Source organism: Rousettus aegyptiacus, unplaced genomic scaffold, assembly GCF_014176215.1.
Source record: "Rousettus aegyptiacus isolate mRouAeg1 unplaced genomic scaffold, mRouAeg1.p scaffold_m13_p_3, whole genome shotgun sequence".
NCBI classification, from domain to species: Eukaryota; Metazoa; Chordata; class Mammalia; order Chiroptera; family Pteropodidae; genus Rousettus; species Rousettus aegyptiacus.
Genome location: NW_023416306.1, coordinates 136,041,827 through 136,059,201, shown reverse-complemented (window position 1 = coordinate 136,059,201; position 17,375 = coordinate 136,041,827). Strand labels below are relative to the sequence as shown.

Here is a 17,375-nt window from a genome sequence, read left to right as displayed (position 1 = left end):
CTCCAAACTAAATTGTGGTGAACCAGTTGCCTCACCACACAGTAATCTAACAAACGAGATAGAAGTGCTTATTTTTTTTCTGCTGAGTTCTATTAAATGTACACTTATGTTTAACTTATATTGACAATTCTTTCTTCAGCATGGTATCACCACTGTTTCATGAGACTATATCCTTGTCTTTTTTTAAATTTACTATTTTCTGATTTTTTAAAAATGACAGTGGCAATCATATTAGTAAACAGTAAAGCATTTATGGTATGTGCTATTGACACAAGTTGGTTTCTAAACACAATTAAAATTCATTTTCTATCTGTGGCATCATAGAGTTTATTTTAAAATTATTTCCAGTCAAGGTCATATTCAGCAGCTTAATGTTCAAACCAAACAGACAAATCCATAAATGAAATGGCATATAACAATAAAGGGATCAGGACCACTCACTTCAGGCAGGTATGAATAAGGATCTGTTTTTACCTATTAATATTTTTTATCTCACCTTTATAGATATAAATTGAATTTTGTGCTTATACACTTCTTTTTGAAGTCCCTTGCACTCACAGGAAGTAGTGTCCATATATGAGGGAATAAAAATTATAATTGACATGTTAAACTTTTCTGTTTAAATTGAAGCAAAAAGTAAGTAGGGCCATGCTGGTCTTCATGATGGTTTCCTATGTTTCATTGCAATCAGCAGGATGATTTGAATTCAGCCAAGTCAAGTATTTATGTCTAGTTTTAATAAAACACCAGACTAAGCTTACTAAATAGACAAATTAGCCAGAAACTATTCAGAGAAAGGGTGTATGTTATAAAAAACACAGGAATGCAGGATCATGAGAAAGGCATGCAAATGCCAGGAAGCCAGATGAATGCCTCAACAACCACTGACTACTTTGCATAATTGACTCATCAGTGAATCTGAAATTTAGCTTCCAATTTTTCATAATTGTATATTTATAGTAATATGCTTCAAAAATTTTAAAATAACAAATGACTTAAAATACAATAAATATCTTATACACTTAAGTCACTTTAAAGAACTAAGTATATCAAGAGATATCTGTATAGATAGCTATATAAAATGAGGAGTATATTAGAATTAAAATGCTACCTGGGTTGCATTTTTCTTAAAATGATTTAATGTACTTAAACTCTATACTTGCAGTTTAGTAACTAGTGAGTCACATGTGAATATTTTCTACATGATGGACTCTGCTTCTGAAATGTCATGATATACTATCGTTATAGTTCTATTGATTATATAATACTTGATGCTGTTTAGGATCAACAATTTTAAATGATACTTTATAATGAATAAGGCACCTATTATTATTTTACTTCAAGTCTAATTTTAGTTCCAGAGAAGGTAATGCTGTTTTAAAGGCTTGGACAAGATTTTCTTTATCTCTTATTCCAGGAAGATCACTTAACAACAAATACTTGAGTTTTCTGTAAAAAGAGAATGAAAAAAGTTACTTCAATTTGTCCTTTACTCGTGCAGCATTAAAAATAAACTCAATTTACTGACTTTTAGAAAAAAATTACAGAATATGTATATGTCACTCTATACTTTCAAAATGACTTAGAACGATAGTCTTAGAGTACTACTTTAAATTCATGCTAGGAACTAAGACTTTGAAAAGTTTTGTTCTGAATTACAGCAATAATTCTAGCTGAATCTTTCCAAATACTAAATGAATATTATGGCATTGAACTCCTTTGCATGTGAGATATAAAATATGAATTTTAACCTAGAAAAGGAAAAAAATTGGGAAAGTTTATAAAGGAACTCAAGTTGCTATTAAAAGATGCAGCCTTGATAAGAGACAAATAACCTAGTACTTTTGATTCTAACGCTTAAAATTTCTCAAACTTCCTGTGATAAGTTATTGGCAGAACATGAGGAAAATTACTTTAAAAGATGGAGAGGAAGCATACGAGCTAGTGTTTATTGAGAGCTTACTGTAGGAGCCACCATGCTAGGTGTTTTATACAGATTTAATTATTTAAAAAGATGCCCCCTAAAAAATGCAATAAAACCTTAACATGTTAAGATTAATAATTCTAACTGTTCTAAAGTATTATAGATGAAAGTCATTTTTTTAAATTATATTTTCAGAGCTAAAGATACTACCCCTCAACTGTTTTAAATTCTGATTATTCACCTTAATATCATTATCAAATTTCCACTTTGGCACTGACCGCCTACCTTAAACGATGTAAAGCAATGATGCCTTTGTCTGTGATATTCCCACATGAAATTATTTCCATTTCCAACATGCTTTTTTGTAAATTTTCAAGTTGACCAAGTCTCTCCAAACAGTGATCTTCGATATAATGACACTTGCATAACCTTATTTTTTCAACATGCTGTAGGCCCTCTGGGGGGTTAAAAAAAAGTTCAATTTAAGAATCTGCTTTACCATTAAGATAATCAACTTGTCCTAGTTTGCACAGGACTGTTCTGGTTTTAGGACTGAACGTCTTGTGTCCTGGAAAAGCTCTTAGTCCCAGGAAAAGTGGAACAATTAGACACCTTATTAACTATACAAGGTATTCACAACATGTGTTGTGCTGATAGAGCAGTCAGACTCTCATGCATTGGAGGGAAGAAATGCCCACATAAGCAAAAACTGTGTGGATATAATTATTCTTACATTATTGAGGATTTCTCAATGACAGAACTTTGACAAATAGAATTTGACAAACAAGGTCTTGAATTTTAAGTCAATAAACCACATAACAAAGTCATGTAGAGAAGGGCTCGGTGAGGGGAGAGAGGAAGGTATTTGTAACTTCCATTTAATTTAAAAATAAATATCATACATAGGGAGAAACTGGACTTTATTGGTAAAAAGGATACACCTATGACTATAATATTCAATTGCAACAAAATGTCACTAAAAATCGGCCGCATTTCCCATAAGCAAAGGATAGGGTAATTACCCAAGTGATCAAATCCAATGCTCATGATACAAGAGTCAGTGGCATCGATTGCCTGGATCTTGTATTTGTCCAGAGGGCCCGTTGGGAGGTTGTTGTAGTCCTTCTGCCACCTCTCCTGGCCATGGTAGCGCACCATGGCCCCACAGCGCAGCAGCCACTCAGAGGCTGCCCTGTCAGGGCCAACATCCTTGATGCGTTCATGATCTACTCTGTTGCAAAGAGAACAAAAGCAGTTAGCTTTTACTACAATCACTAGCTTCTTAACTATATTCACCAACATAAATATAGAATAGCAACAATTTTTCATATGAAATGACTGAAAAGGGAGACAAGTATATTAATGAGATCTATATAAAACAAACATACAATGGCTCTACCTGCTACCTTTTCTACTTTTATTTTTGTTTCCAAGTGAACACTGTCAAGGCATATTTATTATTTTTTATTAATTTTTATTAAGATGACAGAAATATTTCTTTAAAATTTTTTTAAAATTTTATTGTTTCAAGTATATAGTACATTAGTTAGACATTTATATAGTTTATGAAGTGATGTCCCTGATTCTCTCTCCTCTGGCTCTACACCTAGCCCTTATATTGCTGCTGACTGCATTCCCTAAGGCATATTATTTTTATATGAGTTTATCAGCCAGACATGAATCTTCATTGATTCATATGTAGCACAGTGCTTGACACCAGGAGGTACTTGATAACAATATATTAAAGACAAAACGCATTGAATGAAGGGTACAGTTGGTTGTTTTTATTAATAATAAAAGATTAAAGAGGGAATAATTTTGAACCTGAGTTCAAATTAATCTCATTAAGTGATATTAATTTCTATACATGGCTTTTTCTCTAGGTAGTGGTGTTGATGCTATATTAAGTAACAAGGAAGTAGTTTCATCAATTTCAAAATATTTCTAAGCATGCCCAACTCACTTTTTAAAAACCTGAGTTTCCTTGATAGTATTCAAAAGGCTACATCCCTTCAGAACTATAGAATAAAATATTCTAAAATTACATTTACTGAGCTATTCAGATTATAAAAGTAATAAATATTTTAGAAAACTTGAAAGGCAAGACCAAATAAGAAAAATCACTGAAATCCTGTAAAGCAGTCAAGTGAATATTTTGTAAACTATTTTCTGTCTTTATTCAGTGCTTGTGTGTATGTTTTATTTGTTTTTAAACAAAATGAGGTTCATACTGCATCTACTGTACAAAAAACATTTGAAATATACAAAATAATCAGGTAGCTACTGGGAATTCATTTAACTTTAACAATCCCCATGTTTCTTCACTTAATAAGAGTAACTTACTTATTAAACACTGCGTTCAACCAGCCCCAGAAGTATCTGGAGTCGCGTGACCATGGGAGTTTCTTTAAGCCACACAACTGCCGGGAAATTTTTCCAAACAGCATTATTTGATCTGGACACACAAAGCAGTATTCATATTAGATCATCAGCTGGCAATCAGAATCACATACATATAGTCATTTACTTAACTCCAAAGTCAATTCTTTTGTGCCAATAAAGCTAATGACTCACTTGCCTCTCAATAGTTATTGAGCAAGTCACTCATGTCTCAGTTTCCCAGTTTCTTTTGCTGCAAAAAAAAAGAGAGTCTCTGTGGTTCCTTCCAGCCTTGACTTTAAAGTTCCATTGTTCTAGCCTCAGTTGGCGTCTGCCTGCAGGTTGCCACCTGGTGTCCATTCAGGCAGTGCACCTAATTCATTGAAACCAGCTCCACTTCCAATCTACATTTCCATTATCCAAATGGTGAACTATAAATCACCTATAGAGCAATGTGTCAAGGTCAAGACATTTATATCCAGGAAGAAAGAAGAGACATGGAAACAGATTTTCCTATGACAAGGCTGCAAATAGTGTCACTAGAACAGTGCAAGGAATGATGGGAAGGCAGTTGGGAAAGACTGGGCAAATAACTTCACTTCTCTGACCTTTGATTTTTTCATATTTAAAATGAGATGATGTGCTCAGATGATTTCCAGATGTAAAAATCTATAACCATGAGTTGAGAAGGTGATTTTTAAATTGACTTTCAATCTGATTGATCTCAATTCAAGTTTCTCTGATAGTGTGCTAGGTGTGTGTTGGGGGGATAATGATAAATGAAATTGTCTCTGCCTTTGAGGAGCTGACAACTTAAAGCAGGGTGGAGTAAGCTAAAATAAGCTACTAAGTAGATGAAATAAAGGATAGACTCTGATAAAAACCTTAAAAGAGTTTAACTAAGAACACACCAAGATTTTAATAAAGATACTAGGAAAAGGACTGTCAAGTGATTAGCTGAGGCAGAAATATTTAAGGCATGTTGTAGTTCAGTTTAGTTAGCACATGGGGATGATGAGGAGACAGGGTCTGGCAAGATCTGGCAGGGAATTTAGACTGTCTTATGCAGGTGGTTGGAGTTAGGTTTTAGCACAGAAGAGTGGCATTGTTAGAGCTATGCTTCAGGAATATTACTCTGCAGCAACAAGATTAAGTATAATAAAACAAGACAGAAATCTAACAAGGCTTCAACTATATGTGACATGGGAAAGGGTCAAGTGAGGGAAGAATGGGAATGACATTACAGAATGGATTCCACATGACTCAGTAAGTGAGATGTAGGGGCAAGAAGTTCAAGATGACACTAAGTTTTGGTCCTGAGTCACTGGAAGGATGATGGTGCCACTATCAGAAATCAGTGTCAGGAGGACAAGGTTCAAGTCCTTCTCACCCCAGTTTTCCATATTTTATATATGAAGTGTTGGCAGAAATAGAGATGACCAACAAATCATTAGAATCAGGGTCACAAAATGGTGGTCTGAGCTGGAAGGAACTCAGACCACCTAGACTAAATCTAGAGATGAGGAAACCAAAGCTCTGATATTAAGTAACTTGGTGACACCCTAAATCCTTTCTGGAACAAGGTGGGGTTTTAATAAATGCATGTGTTTAAAAGGACTTGCCCAATGTTTCATAGCTAATTGGTGGCAGTACTGAAACTTGAACCTAGTTCTACTACCAGTCAAAGGTCCTATCCTTAGTCATTGGCTGGTTCTACAATTCAGGAAAAAAAAAAAAAAAAAAGAGGATGAGAAAGAGGCCTGAGTGGGAACCATCTTAGAGCTCAGTAAGTGGCAAAGGATGTTGAGATTCTGGAATGGTGACAGATGAGGTCTGAGGACAGAACCTATAATCATTTACCCACTTCTTCACTTTTCCACCATCACTTTGCCTTCATTATTGCAAACCTTTCCCCATAATGTCATCATGTTCTCAGCCCTTTCCAGCTTTTTGTTAAAGCTCTTTCTGCCTGTGCCCACCTCTAATAACCATTGACTGTCAACCTTCATTTACAAACCTGGCCTTTCCAGCTTCGACTTAAGCTCTTCCCTCTATTATTGTCCCTCCCCGCCCACCCAATCCTGTCTGTGGAAATCTTACCCAACCTCAAGACCTTATTTAAATGCCATCTTCATCCATCCATCCATCCATCCATCCATCCATTCACTTAATAAATACTTATTGCAGGTCTGCTACACCTAGTGCAAGAGATACAATGGCAAGATAAAAAAAAAAAATAGAGACAAAGACATGGTTCCTCATTGTCATCATTGAATGTATAGTCTAATAAAGGCAGACAACATAAACAAATAAATAACATGCAACATGGTATCTTAGAAAAGGTATGAAAAGTTCTGTCAGAGCACAGAGGAGTAAAGAGAAGGCTTCACACTAGTTTTGCAATGGGTCTTAAAAGATTAAGAGTTTCTAGTTAAGCAGAAAAAAGTATGCAGAGTGAAAGGAAGAGCAAGGATTACATTTCATTTCCATTTTTCTTGGCACCTAACAGTGCCATGTCCCTAATGGAAGTTTAAAAATGTTTACTAATTAGTAGTCTTCAATAGTTGATATAGTTCCATGGAAAAAAATAAAACCAGAGAAACTGTTAAGCAAGTTAGAGTGATCTGTGAAAATTTAAGTACTTTCACTTGATTCATTCTGGCCCCCCTTATAAATCAGCTTAAAAAAAGACCAAATTTACTTTAGCTATGATCTCTAAAAATACAATATCACAATAAATCTAAATATAAAAATCAAATTTTTATTTGGCAATAAAGGTAAAAAAATTAATTGGTAAGTTTTTACTCTCTCGACTGCGACTTTGCTAATTTCAGATAAATTCAAGCAACTGCTGGAAATGTTTTCTACAGGGAAAGAGGAGCCCTCTAGTGGTGGATTGGTTAACTTAATTCTAATGAATTAGACCAAGTTAAAAGCAAGTTAAAAAAGAATCACTACTAAATTACTGCTGCAATAAATAATTCGGGAACTAAAATCATTAAAAAACTTCTTCCATAATATGGCTTAGAGCTGTAAGTTTGTAACAGATGTTTCTAAAAGTTGCCATTATGTTTGTAACTTAAGAGAAGTTTGGACTTTTAATAATGACTCAAAATATGATATATAGTTTCTGAGTAGGTTTGAGAGTCTCGATTTGCATAAAAACATTGTTTTTATGCAAATAAAAAAGAGGAAGTTCTGTTTTTATATATCAAATGTAATTATTCAAAGTGATGGCTAACTTAGCAGTCAAAAGACCAAATAAGTGAACTAGTTTTTGAGTGTGTAAAAATGTGGAGAGAGTGGCGGGGCGGTATAAGAATTAGGGAATTATAAACCCACCTCATTGAAAATAACCTATCATTGATGCCAATTCTTTTTCCTGAAGAGTCTAGTGAAATACAACAGAGCAATTCATTAGAAATTAGAAGGTCCCAAAGGCCGTTTCTAGGCCAACATCGCATGGCACTCATTGAACACTTTATAGGTTCTGACATCAATGGAAGATGAACATGAATTCTCAGCTGAGGAGGGTGGTGTCATGAATACAGATGTCTCTAGCCAAAGACATTACAGGATGTACAAATGTAAGGTGAGCTCTTAAGTTGAAATTACTTAATTGAAACAAATTAATGTACAGTCCAACATAGTGGAGAGGGTAAGCAGAAAAAATTTTATAAAATGAGCACGTGTATTGTGATTTCTTTCACCTTGCTAAACTAGGAAGCACATGCTCAAAATCATAGTAGTAAAAAGTCACTACTATGGGCCCAAATGGCCACACATTTGGAGTGTATAATTCTGTATTCAACCTAGTAACAAATTAACTATATCCTGTACAAATTAAAAAATGACCATCTCCACTATGTACCTATCAGAATGGTTAAAATTTTAAAAAGTGAAACCACTAAATACTGGTGACAATGAGAAACTAGATGATTCAAATATTGCTGGTGGGAATGTAAAAAGGTACAGCCACTTTGGAAAAGAGTTAGGCAATGTCTTACAAAAATAAATGTGTTTTGTATCATATGACCCAACATATGACCCAATAATTAGATTCTTGGGCACTTATCCCAGAGAAACAAAAACAGGTTTACACAAAAAAAGCTGTGTACTAAATTCATAGCAGCTTTATTCAAAATAGCTAAAAACTGCAAACAACTTAGATATCCTTCAATGAGTAAATGGTTAAACATATTACTCAGCAATAAGAGGGAACCATCGATACATACAATTTGGATGGATCTGAAGGGATTATACTGAGTGAAAAAAGCCAATGCTGAACATACATATGATATAATTGTTTACATAAATTTTTAAAATGGCAAAATTTTAGAAAGGGAAAATATAATGAGGAAGGAGTGCACTGCAGGAGGGAAGTTGATAAAAGAACCTACAAATGTGACAAAAACTATAAGGAACTAAATACTTGTATAAATGTAAAACTAGGGACATCTGAATAAATCGGTGGATTGTGTTGATTTCTACTTCCTGGTTGTGATGTTGTACTATAGTTTTGCAAGATGTTTTCATTGGGGGAGACTGAGTAAAGGGTACACAGGATCTCCATTGTTTCTTACAACTAACTACATGGGAATCTATGATTATCTCAAAATTTAAAAATTGACTTAAAAAAACATCTTTTTTTCTCCTTCTAAATTTGTGATGGAACAAGCAGGTAACATTCTACATTGTTTTCACAAATAAAGCGAAACATGTACAACGATACAGGAGGTAAAATCATTTGAGCAAATAAAAGCAGTCATTAATCAAATATTTCACTGTGCGAAAAACCTGATGAGCCTTATCTCATTTAATCCGAGACACACGACTATTACTTAATTCACAAAGGAGGCTCTGAAGCATAGAGGTGAAATAGACTTCCGCCAGTCACCTTACTGATGACTGCAACCAAATTCAAACAGGCAGGTAAAGTCTTTCCAGCAATAAGTGTACATTCTATTTTTCTATTCAGCTGTTCTCACCGTAAAAATTAAAAACTGCTATCAAGCAGAGAATGGGTGTTAAACTGGCACAGTGATGACGACATAATTTCACAGAGTTAGGTTTTTCTTTTCAGAAATTACATAGTCCACCTCCCTCATTTCACAGATAAGGAAACAGGTGAGATGTGACCTGTACAGGTGAGTCGCTGTTCTCAGGCCTGTACTGCATATTTAAAAATCGTACCTCGGCCTAGTTTAAGGAAAGAGAATGCTAAATGATGGCAGAAACCAAGCCGTCTGGTTCACCCAGGTGCTCAATTTTTACAGGACCAACAAATACTGAATGACACCGCCAGGAGCCCCACAAGAAGTTCAGAAGACTTCAGGCTATCAGGCGTATCCGTATCCGTGACAAAGAGCCTCGGTGTGGAGCGACGGGGGAGCACCCCTTCAGTGGGCACTCCGCTAGGTGGGGACCCAGTTGGAGACTGCTGGGGCCCAGCAATCCGCTTCGCGCAGACCCAGGACAGGGCCGGGACGGGCCCAGAGAGAAGGGAGGCCAGGCCGCTGGGCCTGTCCAAACGAGTTTTCACCATAATCACGCCCAGACTTTCTCCTGCGGCTCTGAGTCCGCTCAGCAGTAAAGGTTGAAAGCGCGCGACTCAGTGGGATAGGTTTTCCGTAAGCCCAGTAAGGGGAAAAGCGAAAGGGCAGAGCCTAACCGCCACCCTGGCGCCGCCCGGCTGCGGGCCTAGCTCCTTTCTACTCACGGAGTGGAAGGGAGGGAGCGTACGAGCGTCCCTGGCGTCTACGGCAGCGCCCGCCTGCCCTTCGCCCTCTGCCGCGTGATCCCATTGGTCACTTGCGGTCGCCCCCACGTGGGCGAAGGCGCGCGTCTCATTGGTCCCTACATGGGAGGCGGGGCCAGAGAGCTCCAGAGCCGGGTCTGTGTCGGGCTTAAGTGGCCGCCTCTCGGGGCTAAGGTGGAGGACAGAGCGCAGGCGATGGTGCCGGCCCTGCGTTACCTGTGTAGTGCCTGCGGACGGGCCCGCGGGGGGTTCCCCGGGGGCTTCTCCGTGGCACGTGCTACCGTGCCGGGGAGGCCCTGGCCGCTGTGCCAGAGTAGCCGCAGGGCCAGCACTAGGTGAGTAGCCGCTGGCTCTGCCTGGCTGCCTGCGCTGCATCTTCCTTCAGAGGTTCCTTGTGCTGGACTTGTGCGCCTGCTGTACCTCCCTGTCCCAGGCGTGAGAGAAAGGCGGGATCCTGTGGAGCCTGGGCTCCAACCTCGGAACCCAGGATCTACCTACAGGATTTGTGTGCTGTTTTGGGGCAGGAGGCAAAGAATAAGAGGCAATGTTGAGTAGAGGTCTGAAACTGTCTTTGAATACAACCCCTCCACTTCTTATTTAACTGTGGACGGGTTATCATAAGCTTCTTTAAGGCTCAATTGTGAATTGGATCTTAATCTCTCCCACAGGTAATTGTTTTGAGCATTAAAGGCAGTTTTTAATTTGACCTGTAAGCAATCAGATAGGCTGTTGATTAGCTGGTATCTGTATTACTTGGAACATCTGAAACCAGCCTTAAATCAGTTCCTGGCAGACACTGCATAGTTAACCCTGTGAGAACCAGCTTAGTTGCCTATCTAAGCCTGCAGAAATCAGTGTTCAGTGATTTGAAGTTTGGAGGTCACACTAGAATCCACTGTCTTTCTGTGCTTTCTGTAGAGGGGATGGTTTATGTCAAGGCTTTAAAGCTGTAAAGCTGTTGCCAGTTTCTAGAACTAGAAGGTGGGGAAGATGAGTGTGACTGGAATTTAGCAGAATAAAGATGATCACAGCAGAATTATTTTAACTACACATGGAAGTTTATTCTATCAGCTTTGGGAGGCTTTTAAAGGGTTTTTAAGAAGAGGGATTAATAAAATGTTGATGTTTCAAAAGTTGACGTTGGCTGCTATGTATTGGTGGATTGGAGGACGATTAGAGTGGAATGGGATTTGTGATTCGTTATTAGGGTATGTAGACAATTATCTTGGAAAGCTTAAGGGAAGAAAAATAGGACTAGTGAAGGTTTTGTGTATACTTTTTGTTTTGAAATAACTATAGATTCATAGAAAGTTTCAACAAAACAGATCTCATATACCCTCACCCAATCTACCCCCAAAACTGTAAATTTTGAAACCAGGAAATTGATGTTGGCACAATCCTTAGACCTTGTTTAGATTTCATCAGTTTCACATTAACTCATTTGTACATGTATGTTTCTATTGTAATTTAATCATGTGTTAATTTTTGTAAATAAATACCTCTACAATTAAAAAAACAGAAGTGTTCCATCAATACAAAGATATCCCTTGTATTACCTACTGTGTTATATTCATATCCCATCTCTACATCCTTCCATTACCCTTGGCAACCACTAATCTATTTCCCAGATGTATAATTTTCTCAATTTGAGAATGTTGTATAAATGGAATCACACAGTATGTAATTTTTTTGAGATTGGCTTTTTTTCACATAGCATAATGTCCTTGAGCTCCATCCAAGGTGTTACCTATATAGATGGTGGGTTACTTTTAATTGTTGAGAAGCATTCCATAGTATGGATGTATCGCAGTTTGTTTAACCATTCACCAGTTGAAGGATATCTGGGCTGTTTCCAGTTTTTGACTATGAATAAAGCTGCTATAAACATTTATGTACAGGTCTTTGTATGAACATAAGTTTTCATTTCTTTGGATAAATGCAGTTGCTAAGACCTGCAGTAAGCACATGTTTAGTTTTCAAAGAAATTTCCATACTCTTTTTCTAGAGTCACTGTACTATTTTACATTCCTACCAGCAGTATGTGAAGTACTTCTTCATTCTCATTTGGTATTACCACTTTTTTAAATTTTAGCCATTCTGATAAGAGTGTAGTGATATCACATCGTATTAATTTGCATTTCCCTAATGACCAGTCATATTAAACATCTTTTCATGGGCTTATTTGCCATATGTGTGTCTTATTTGATGATATGTTTGTTCATATCTTTTGCTCATTTTCTAACTGGCTAGTTTGTTTTAAGAGTTCTTAATAGACATTCTAGATAGGAGTACTTTGTCAGATATGTAGTTTGCAAGTATTTTTCCTCCCAATTTGTTGGTTTTTCTTATCCTCTCAATAGGATGTTTTGCAGAGCAAAAGTTTTTATTTGATGAAGTCCAATTTACCAATTTTTTCTTTTATGGATCATGTTTGTGGTGTAAACTCTTAATCTAGCCCTATATCCCAAAGATTTTCTCCTGTGTTTTCTTCCAAAAGTTTTACAGTGAATATTCGATGATATAAAACGTTCGTTGTTAATTTTATTCTATGAATAATGGTATTGTGTGTGGTTTTTGAAGAGGCCTTTTAGAAATAACATTGAAATATTTACAGATAATGTTTAGGATTTGCATCAAAATACTATAATACAGGAGGGGATGAAATAGGTGGGGTGCAGAAGAAGCTGGATTGGCCGTGTTCCTAATAAAACCTAGATTTGTTGACCATAAGGTCAGTGCGAAAGGCAATCTTATATGCTTCTCATTGTAGAGTTAAATAATACAAGCCCTTTCTAATTTTTGAAATGGTTGTGTAATCAGAGCTTTTCATGGTTAAAATTATGGTTCTGAACCCATTTTGGGACCATTTATTTCCCTAAGGTTCGGTGTTCTCATGGGCTGTGCCTTCGACAGAAAAAAAAAAAAATTCTTGCACACTAAGGTATTAAAGACTTCATGTTTTAGCTTATCCTCAAGAATACTGCACTTGAATTTTAAAAGACTAGGTGGTAGAGAAGAGTGTGATGCTTAACGTGGAATTATCATTGATGTAGCCAGCCCAGGCAGAGTACTGAGGAGATGTAGAGCAGCTTGGACAACTAGCCACCTGCCTTCTGAGTGTAGCTGATTATACATTATACTGACCAGCAATGCATGCAACTTTTAAAGGTGTTTTTCATGAGTATGAAGCCAAATAGAATAAAGCCCAATAAATATTTGCTTTCAGTGATTACAAATTAAGTTTAATTATCCATAGATGATAAAAATTATGCATGTGAAGTTTGATAAGGTCTGCTGTAACCATGCATTACTTTAAAGGTGACTTTATCTTAAAGCTCATTTGATATAGTCATTATCGGTGGCGGAATTGTGGGGCTTGCCTCTGCCAGAACACTCATCCTGCGACATCCAGCACTTTCCATTGGTGTTCTGGAAAAGGAGAAGGATTTAGGTATGTATCTTATCAGTGTTGCTCTTCTGGCTTAACCTGAGCACCTGCTCATTTTGTCAATTCTGTGTCTGTCATGCTGACTGTCACTGTTAGTACTCTAGTTTGAGTTCTCCGTAAAGCAAAGCCTGGGACTAGGACCTGGGTATAGATTATTTATTTGAGCGGTTATGTAGGAAACGGGTGAGGGCGTGAGTGGAGCAAATAGGAAAGGAGGAAAAGCCACATGAGGATACATTATCAAAGCTGCTGTTGTAGGTTTGATTCCACTGGGACCTCTAAGGAGCATTTCCTTACTGGTTGAGGATTGCCCCTAGGGATACTGAATTCCCTTCCCCATATCAGAAAAGGTCTTGGGGCAGAATGGAGCTATAGTGGGCCCTTTAAGTGGTTTGCTGGTAGTGTGAGGTGAGTTTGTGCACCAAAGTTGTAACTGAAATTAGAGATTGGCTGAAGGGATGTGATACGGACACCAGGGATGGCTGCCAAAAGAAGTTACCTAGTGCTCTGACTGTAATACTTTTAAATAATGTGGTCTCTGATAGCTTCAACTATGTTTGTTCCCCCACTTCTTAGGTTTTGTATGAGTCGTGTACTTTCTCTTATCCTGTTTCTCTTGTTCAATAGCAACGCACCAGACTGGACATAACAGTGGTGTCATACATAGTGGAATTTATTATAAACCTGAATCTCTGAAAGCTAAATTATGTGTACAAGGTGCAGCCCTCATCTATGAGTACTGTAAACAAAAGGGAATTTCCTACAAGCAATGTGGCAAGGTATAGTATTTTATTAGGGCCTTGACTTATTTATAACTAGCATTTTCTTATTGATGTCTGATGTTAAGTAAAAAAATATACTTGGCTTTTCTTTCTTTATAGTTATGTAATTTACAAAATCTAATATTAGAGAATAACTAACTTAAAAAAAAGATGGTGTGACTAACTTCATGTAATTTTTAAAGTAACAGCTTTATTGACATATAATTTATCTACCATACCATCACCCTTTTAAAGTGTACAATTCAGTTTTTAGCATATTCACAGAATTGTGCAGCTATCACCACTGTCTAACTCTAGAACATGTTCATTGCCCTAAAAAGAAACAGCCATTCCCCATTCCTTTCACTTCCTATTCTTACTTCTCCTCAGCCCCTGGCAACTACTAATATACTTTATGCCTCCGTGGATTTGTCTATTCCGGGCATTTTAGGTAAATAGAATCATACAACATGTGTCTTTTATGACTGGCTTCTTTCACTTAGCATGTTTTCATTCCTTTTTATATTTTATGTTGTATAGGTATACCACATTTTGTTTATTCATTTTTCAGTTGATGGACATCTGGGTTGTTTTTGCTTTTTGGGTATTATGAGTAATGCTGCTATTGACATGTTTTTGTATGGACCTATGTTTTTATTTATCTTGGGTATATACCTAAGAATGGAATAGCTGGGTCATACGGTAACTCTACATTTAACATTCGAGGTGCTGCAAAACTGTTTTTCAAAGTACTATACTATTTTACATTCCCATCAACTAATGAGAATTCTAGTATATGTGCACCTGAAGCAAGCACAATTAATGAGGATTCTAACATCTACATATCCTTGCCAACACCTGTTATTGTATGTCTCTTTTATTTTAGCCATCCTAGTGGATGAGAAGTAGTATATCATTATGGTTTTGATTTGCATTTCCCTAATTATGATGTTGAGCATCTTTTCATGTTATTGGCCTTTATTGAAGAAATGTCTATTCAAATCTTTTGCCCATTTAAGAAATTAGATTGTCTTTTTTATTGTTGAATTGTACATGTTCTTTACATATTCTGGATATAGTCCCTTATTACCAATATTTACTAAAATACTGCTAAAATATTAAAATGTTTTTTATTATTAAAGTAAAATAACAGTAATAGCAATCGTAATTTTAAAAATATTGCTAAAATTCTCTCATTTTGTAGATATTCTTTTTTACTTTATTGATGGTATCCTTTGAAGCACAGAAGTTTTTAGTTTTTATGAAGTCCAAATTATACTTTTTTCTTTTGGTGCTTGTATTTTTAGAGTTATATCTTAAAAAATCATTACCTGTCCTAAGATTATGAAAAATTACTCCGTGTTCTTCTGAGTTTTGTTATAGAATTACCTCTGACAGTTAGATCTATCATGACTTTTTTTCCTCAAATGAGCCGGTTTTATTCCAAATGATATAAAATTGGGGTAGAACAAAGACTGAAGAGCAGACTTCAGCAAGATTCTGGACTGAGTTTATTGTGATCTCACAGCTAAGGTAGAAATGGCTAAGTGAGAAGATCTAAAGAGAAATACACCACAGAATTATTTGTTTTTTAGACAAACGTTTATTCTTAAATATACAGTTGGCTCCAAGATAGCACTACATTCTAGCTATAAGTGGCAGCAGATGTTATGGCAGAGAATCCAGATGTTTAAACAGGAATGAAATTAAGGATCATCATTGCCTCAGGAATAAGGAACAGTTGTGTTTTTTTTGCCACATTTTTTAATTCCAAATGTGGAATTTCCTTCCCCACAGCCTTTGCTTTCAGCTCCTTGTGTTTCTTCTGCTCTTCTTTTGGTTTCTGCTTGAATGCCTTATTTTCCTGGTCCATTTCCTTGGCCTGCTTGTTGGACTCCTTCCAGGGCTTCTTACCACCTTCACAGCTGGCTTACTGTCCTTTCCCTAGACTTTGCTCTTGGTGGCATGACCTGCACCTGTATGCCAGTGTATGATCACGTTTTAATTAATTTTAATGTATGGTGTGAGGAAGGGTTTCAACTTCATGCTTTTGCATGTGGATATCCAGTTGTCTCAGCACCATTTGTTGAAAAGACTGTTCTTTCTACATTGTTTTGACACCTTTATCAAAAATCAGGTGAGTGTAAATGTAATAGGGTATGTTTAGGATTCTCAATTTTATTATGACTGTCCTCATGCCAATACCACACTATCTTGATTACTATAGCTCTCTTATTATGTTTTGAAATTAGGAATTGTGAGTCTTCCAACTTTGTTCTTTATTTTCAAGATTGTTTTGGGTCCCTTACATTTCCATATGAGTTTTAGGGTCAGTTTATCAATTTCTCCAAAAAGGCAGCTGGGGTTTTGGTATAGATTGTGTTGAATCTACAGATCGATTTGGGGAGTGTTGCTGCTTTAACAGTATTAAATCTTCCAAACTGTGAACATGAGAATCTTTCCATTTTTTTAGATCTTTTATTTTTTTCATCAGTGTTTCATATTTTGTGATGTATAGAAATTGCATTTCTTTTGTTAAATTTATTCTTTGGATTCTTTTTGATGTTTTTGTGAGGGAAGTTGTTTTTTAATTTAATTTTGGATTATTCATTGTTAATATATAGAATATAATTGATTTTTAAATATTGATTTTTTTATCCTGTAATCTTGCGGAACTTATTTATTAGTTTAACAGTTCTTTTTTTGGTGTGTGGATTCCTTTGGATTTTTATATGCAGGATCATGTATTCTGCAAATAAGAGAGTTTTACTTCTTTTTCAATTTGGATACTTTTTCAATTTGTCATCATGCCTAATTTCCCTAGGTAGACTGTTTAATATAATGTTGAATAGAAGTGGTGAAAGTAGACATCCTTGTGTCTTTCTTGATTATGGGGAGAAAGCATTCACTGTCACTATTAGTTGTGAGTTTTTTGTAGATTACCTTGATCAAATTAAGGAAGTTCCTTTCTATTCTTAGTTTTTTGAGTGCTTTATAATCATGAAAGGGTATTGGATTTTCTCAAATGCCTTTTTTGTTTCTGTTGAGGCAATCATGTAGTTTTTGTTCTTTATTCTATTGTGTGATATATTACATTAATTGACT

At 36.2% G+C, this 17,375-nt stretch overlaps 2 protein-coding genes across 10 annotated transcripts in view; one reads left to right on the top strand and one right to left on the bottom strand.

Moving 5' to 3' along the window:
* Window positions 1-231: 231 nt before the first annotated feature.
* Window positions 232-10,107, bottom strand: DMAC2L (distal membrane arm assembly complex 2 like). Of its 8 annotated transcripts, none has more exons than XM_016145787.2 (6): window positions 10,023-10,093; window positions 4,499-4,556; window positions 4,268-4,379; window positions 2,947-3,155; window positions 2,210-2,381; window positions 232-1,449 (listed from the first exon to the last, which is right to left on the bottom strand). In XM_016145787.2, the coding sequence occupies exons 3-6, from the start codon at window positions 4,369-4,371 to the stop codon at window positions 1,335-1,337; spliced, it is 600 nt and encodes a 199-aa protein (XP_016001273.1). In that variant the 5' UTR covers window positions 4,372-4,379; window positions 4,499-4,556; window positions 10,023-10,093; the 3' UTR covers window positions 232-1,334. The 8 variants fall into 8 exon arrangements, with proteins under 8 accessions (XP_016001273.1, XP_016001266.1, XP_016001268.1 ...); XM_016145780.2 differs by having other exon boundaries at window positions 4,503-4,556; XM_016145782.2 differs by lacking the exon at window positions 10,023-10,093 and adding an exon at window positions 6,404-10,011.
* An 81-nt stretch (window positions 10,108-10,188) lies between these two features.
* Window positions 10,189-17,375, top strand: part of L2HGDH (L-2-hydroxyglutarate dehydrogenase) — a 34,055-nt gene continuing 26,868 nt past the window's right edge. The window contains exons 1-3 of one of the 2 annotated variants that reach the window (XM_016145774.2): window positions 10,189-10,396; window positions 13,397-13,512; window positions 14,137-14,288. In XM_016145774.2, the coding sequence (XP_016001260.2) occupies window positions 10,257-10,396; window positions 13,397-13,512; window positions 14,137-14,288 (408 nt within the window). In that variant the 5' untranslated portion in view covers window positions 10,189-10,256. The remainder of the gene's footprint in view (window positions 10,397-13,396; window positions 13,513-14,136; window positions 14,289-17,375) is intronic. The other variant, XM_016145772.2, reaches the window with a different exon arrangement.

Excerpts from the sequence above, each read along its gene's own strand:
- DMAC2L (XM_016145779.2), bottom strand. The coding sequence starts at position 10,107 with ATGGGATCACGCGGCAGAGGGCGAAGGGCAGGCGGGCGCTGCCGTAGA. Across the intron at positions 3,156-4,267 it reads TTGAACGCAGTGTTTAATAA|AGTAGATCATGAACGCATCA; the intron begins GTAAGTTACTCT and ends TCTTTGCAACAG. Across the intron at positions 1,450-2,209 it reads ATTGCTTTACATCGTTTAAG|AAAACTCAAGTATTTGTTGT; the intron begins GTAGGCGGTCAG and ends CTCTTTTTACAG.